Source organism: Pelophylax lessonae (genome assembly GCF_965119305.1).
Source record: "Pelophylax lessonae genome assembly, chromosome: 2".
Taxonomy (NCBI): Eukaryota; Metazoa; Chordata; class Amphibia; order Anura; family Ranidae; genus Pelophylax; species Pelophylax lessonae.
The window spans coordinates 86,315,204-86,321,203 of NC_138769.1; the positions used below are offsets into that span (position 1 = coordinate 86,315,204).

General features: G+C 49.5%; 1 protein-coding gene across 1 annotated transcript in view; it reads right to left on the minus strand.

Moving 5' to 3' along the window:
- MRPL39 (mitochondrial ribosomal protein L39) overlaps positions 1–4,672 on the minus strand; it is a 213,157-nt gene extending 208,485 nt beyond the window's left edge. Inside the window, exon 1 of the mRNA XM_082247091.1 lies at positions 4,536–4,672. Within this exon, the coding sequence (XP_082103217.1) occupies positions 4,536–4,611 (76 nt within the window). The 5' untranslated portion in view covers positions 4,612–4,672. The remainder of the gene's footprint in view (positions 1–4,535) is intronic.
- Between the last annotated feature and the right edge of the window lie 1,328 nt (positions 4,673–6,000).

A 6,000-nucleotide genomic window follows, 5' to 3' on the forward strand; every position in this document is an offset into this window, starting at 1 on the left:
TTGATACCCGATGCCGCCTCTGTAGTCCCAGCTCGTGTGAACTCAAACAGAGGTGCCAGGAGTACTGCAGACAGCATTAGGTTAGGAGGGGACTTGTAATGGCAGCGCTGATCGCAGACTGTGGGAGGGAGCACGGAGCTCAAACACATGGCTGGATAAGGAGTTGAGCTCCAATGAGGAGTCTGTGTAAGGCAACAGTTGATGCACGGGAAGGAGGGCAGAGAGCCGGGGCATGGTGTGTGTATAAGGCAGCAGTGTGATCCAAGGGGAGGGGGGGTCACAGAGTCGAAGCATTGTGTGTATAAGGCAGCAGTGTTATCAAAGGGAGGAGGCACAGAGTCAAACCATTGTGTGTATAAGACCGCAGTGTGATCCAGGGGAGGGGGGTAGAGAGCTGGAGCATTGTGTGTATAAGACAGCAGTGTGATCCAGGGGAGGGGGTAGAGAGCCGGAGCATTGTGTGTACAAGGCAGCAGTGTGATCAAGGAGAGGGGGCACAGAGCTGGAGCAATGTGTGTATAAGGCAGCAGTGTAATCCAGGGGAGGGGCACAGAGCATTGTATGTATAAGGCAGCAGTGTGATCCAGAGGAAAGAGAGCTGAGAGCCGGAGCATTGTGTGTAAAAGGCAGAAGTGTGATCCAGGGGATGGTGGTAGAGAGCCAGAGCATTGTGTGCATAAGGCAGCAGTGCCATCCAGGGGAGGGAGCACATGAATGCATTTATTATTTTTTGTACAGGTGAATTTATCCTTTAAAGTAGAACTATAGGCAAAACTTTTTTTTTCATTTTGGAGTTATAACCCAAGTCAGTTTTTTTTTTTTTTTTTTATTGCCACCTGTGTCCCATTGGGGAGATTTATCTTCACCTCCTGTCCCATAGCCAAAACAGGAAAGGAGAGGAAATACCTGAAAATTAAGGGACTCCCCTGGACCCCCCCTTTTCTAAGTCACCAGACCTATCATAGGAAGGTTTCCCCTTTAATACTGTTCTCAGGACAACCCAAAATTTTGCATTTACTTTCACTTTTAATGATAAACAGAACAAATAGAGAGGGTGAATCTCCCTAACGGGGAAACCTGCTCGCACTGGAACGCAGGCGCAGCAAACCTGCTCGCTGTGGAAGGCAGGCGCAGCAAATCGGCTTGCCTTGGAACGCAGGCGCAGCAAACCTGCTTGCCGTGGAACGCAGGCGCAGCCGACGGAACATCACTTCCATTACATTATCTGACGTGTGATCCAGGGGAAAGAGGGCTGAGAGCCGGAGCATTGTGTGTAAAAGGCAGAAGTGTAATCCAGGGGAGGGGGGTAGAGAGCCAGAGCATTGCGTGTATAAGGCAGCAGTGCCATAAAAGGGAGGGGCACAGAGCCGGAGCATTGGGTGTATAAGGCAGCAGTGCCATAAAAGGGAGGGGCACAGAGCCGGAGCATTGCGTGTATAAGGCAGCAGTGCCATAAAAGGGAGGGGCACAGAGCCGGAGCATTGGGTGTATAAGGCAGCAGTGCCATAAAAGGGAGGGGCACAGAGCCGGAGCATTGGGTGTATAAGGCAGCAGTGCCATAAAAGGGAGGGGCACAGAGCCGGAGCATTGGGTGTATAAGGCAGCAGTGCCATAAAAGGGAGGGGCACAGAGCCGGAGCATTGGGTGTATAAGGCAGCAGTGCCATAAAAGGGAGGGGCACAGAGCCGGAGCATTGGGTGTATAAGGCAGCAGTGCCATAAAAGGGAGGGGCACAGAGCCGGAGCATTGGGTGTATAAGGCAGCAGTGCCATAAAAAGGGAGGGGCACAGAGCCGGAGCATTGGGTGTATAAGGCAGCAGTGCCATAAAAAGGGAGGGGCACAGAGCCGGAGCATTGGGTGTATAAGGCGGCAGTGCCATAAAAGGGAGGGGCACAGAGCCGGAGCATTGGGTGTATAAGGCGGCAGTGCCATAAAAGGGAGGGGCACAGAGCCGGAGCATTGCGTGTATAAGGCAGCAGTGCCATAAAAGGGAGGGGCACAGAGCCGGAGCATTGCGTGTATAAGGCAGCAGTGCCATCCAGGGAAGGGAGCACATAAATGTATTTATTATGTTTTTGTACAGGTGAATTTATCCTTTAAAGTAGAACTATAGGCAAAACTTTTTTTTTTTTCATTTTGGAGTAAGGGAGAGTTATAACCCCAGTTTTTTTTTTTTTTTGCCACCTGTGTCCCATTGGGGAGATTTATCTTCTGTCCCATAGCCAAAACAGGAAGGGAGAGGAAATCCCTGAAAATGAAGGGACTCCCCTGGACCCCCCCTTTCCAAAGTCACCAGACCTAGTGTACTCATAGGAAGGTTTCCCCTTTAATACTGTTCTCGGGACAACCCAAAATTTTGCATTTTCTTTCATTTTTAATGATAAACAGAACAAATAGAGGAGGGTGAATCTCCCTAACGGGGACACAGACAGCAACAGGGGTTGTAATCCCTCTCCACTCTATCCTACACAAACATTTAGTTACACTTTAACCACCTATCATAGAACATCCCTCTTCAGAAGGTGAGGCTTGGGTAATCGATCCCCAATTCCTCGTCCACACGGATTGTACATAAGTGTACGCCTGTGAATAACGATGGGCTCAGGCGTGTTCAGGATCCTAGTCCCAACCCACCTGCCCGATCCGGCCAGGAAGCCGACACTGCACACCGCTAACCACAGTAAATGTCTCACTGCCTGTGATTGGCGGTGTGCAGTGTTAGCTTCCTGGCGGGATCGGACAGATGGGTTGGGACTAGGATCCTGAACACGCCTGAGCCCATTTCTACCTGTGAAGGGCAGAGTTTACCCGCACAAGGTACTTAAGTATTGCGTGCATCCCTGTGCCGGTGTTCTATCAGATTACTGCTACTTGTCAGATAATGTAACGGAAGAGATATTCCATCAGCTGCTCCTGCGCTCCAAGGTGAGCAGGTTTGCTAATCTGATAGAACACCTGCAGTCAGAAGGCAGCAGCAGACATCTTACTACACCCAGCTACGTCTTGAATTTATGCATTTTAGCAATAAAGTGAGCATATATAAATAAAATATATTGACATCAGTGAGGCTGTTTGGATGTTTAATTTTGAAAGCCAAAAGGTTTAGCGCTGAACAGTGCGGGGTGTACCAACATGGCCTCCGCCACCTTCCTAGAGCTTGCGTCCGGCTTCTTTCAAAATGTAACATGCAAACAGCATCACAGATGTCAACAGATTATAATTATTTATATACGCTCATTTTATTGCTAAAATTACTCTGAAATTCAAGACGTAGCTGGGTGTAGTAAGAGGTCTGCTGCCCCTTCTGACTGCAGGGGTTCTGTCAGATTAGCAAACCTGCTCGCCCTGGAACGCAGGCGCAGCAAACCTGCTCGCCCTGGAACGCAGGCGCAGCAAACCTGCTCGCCCTGGAACGCAGGCGCAGCAAACCTGCTCGCCCTGGAACGCAGGCGCAGCAAACCTGCTCGCCCTGGAAAGCAGGCGCAGCAAACCTGCTCGCCCTGGAAAGCAGGCGCAGCAAACCTGCTCGCCCTGGAACGCAGGCGCAGCAAACCTGCTCATTGTGGAACGCAGGCGCAGCAAACCTGCTCGCCCTGGAACGCAGGCGCAGCAAACCTGCTCGCCCTGGAACGCAAGCGCAGCAAACCTGCTCGCCCTGGAACGCAAGCGCAGCAAACCTGCTCGCCCTGGAACGCAAGCGCAGCAAACCTGCTCGCCCTGGAACGCAGGCGCAGCAAACCTGCTCGCCCTGGAACGCAGGCGCAGCAAACCTGCTCGCCCTGGAACGCAGGCGCAGCAAACCTGCTCGCCCTGGAACGCAGGCGCAGCAAACCTGCTCGCCCTGGAACGCAGGCGCAGCAAACCTGCTCGCCCTGGAACGCAGGCGCAGCAAACCTGCTCGCCCTGGAACGCAGGCGCAGCAAACCTGCTCGCCCTGGAACGCAGGCGCAGCAAACCTGCTCATTGTGGAACGCAGGCACAGCAAACCTGCTCGCCCTGGAACGCAGGCACAGCAAACCTGCTCGCCATGGAACGCAGGCACAGCAAACCTGCTCGCCATGGAACGCAGGCACAGCAAACCTGCTCGCCATGGAACGCAGGCGCAGCCGACAGAACGTCACTTCCATTACATTATCTGACGTGTAGTGGTTATGTGATAGAACACCGGCAGTCCCATTGCTGTCAACCCAATGACGTCTATGCGGATACACGGGTCAGATGTATTCAGGGTGAATTGGGGACTGTGCACGGGATGGGGAGAACCGGCTGAACACATGGAGGATGCAGACATACTCCAACTTTCCTGATATAAACAATCAATGCAGAACAGCCAGGCAACAAGCATTTTAAGAGAGAGGTCAGCAATAGCAATCCCCATCTGTCTGTTATCAGAGGAGTAACTGGTGTCAGGCTAAGACTAGCAGTCCTCCCCACTGGAGGCTCAGTGTGTACAGCTGTGTGCTCCCCCATTACCCCTCCTCCTTCTGTGCTCCATCAAATATTACCCCTCTTCCCATCTGTGCCCCAAACTTACTGCCCCGTATAGCCCTCAGGCCGCAGATCCCCGCCATCACAGCTCTGCACCGCATCTCTGCCCGGCAAAGTGACATTCATTGACAACACCAAGCATGTGTGCAACGTGTCCGCACACCAATCCGTCCCCCACAGGAACATACACTCATCACCAAGGTTCCGCCTTCACTCTAGTGCTAGCAGGCACGCTAAGCATTAAAAAGCGTATAACCACCAGAGGGCGCTGCTACGCTGCACGTGTATCAGAAACCACCAGAGAGCGCTGCTGTACTGCAAATGTGTCATCAGCCAGCCAGAGAAAGGTCATACCACATAAAAGTCTGCAAACTTCACTGCACAACTTTTTATGGTTTCTGTTTTTATGTCACAACTCCATAATCTCACAAATGTGGAGCTATTTGAGCTCCAGACCTTTTCATGTATAAATCTGTTTGTTTTTTTGTGCTAGAAAAATAGTTAGAACCCCCAAACATTATATATATATATATATATATACAGTATATATATATATATATATATATATATATATATATATACTGTATATATATATATATATATATATTTTACAGCAGAGGATCTAGAAAATTAATTGCCATTTTTTTTTCACACGGTATTCACCCAGCGGTTTTTGAAATGCATTTTTTGGGGGGGGGAGATATGCTTTTTGGAATTTGAATGTAAACAACACAATACATAACACAATTTGTTTCTAAAATATAAAAGATGATGCTGACACATTTTTAAAAACAACATAACTGATTATGCTGAGTAAATAGATGGCAAACATGTCACACCATAAAATTGCGCACACTCGGGCAACGGCGACAAACAATGTAATTTTTACTATCTATAGGTGAAGCTTTAAAAGCCTTTACAGGTTACCACTTTAGATTTACAGAATTCCTGCCCATGATCTGACGTTTGCAGTGATAACGCACACGTGTGGGACAATCTCTGTTGGCGTACATGTACAACAGACGCGCGTGTTCGCCTTTGCTTGCTAGCACGAGGAGACTGGGGCACTTTGAATTTTTTTTTTCTTTTTTCTTCCTTCCTTTTTTTTTTATACACTGTTCCTTTCATATTTTTTTGCATCACTTTTATTGCTGTAACAAGGCATGTAAACATCCCTCTGACAGCAGTAAGCATGTGACAGGTCCTCTTTATGGAGAGATCTGAGTCTATAAGAACCCAAATTCCTCCTCTGCCCTTAAAAGCATTCAAAACACCAAGATCAGTGTTTTTGAATGCCTTGGATTTTTTAAAAATGTCGCTAACGTCCAGGTAAACGAGAAGTGATGTCAGGTCATCGCTTGCAGGTTACTATACCGAGCAGCCGATCAAAGCTGATCCCGGCTTTGTTCGACTGTACGGCCAATCGGCGGACATGCCGGCAGGTAGCTTGGGTCTCCTGGTGGGACCTGAGAGGGCTTGAGAGCCGTGGGGTTTCAATCCAGTGGCTAGTT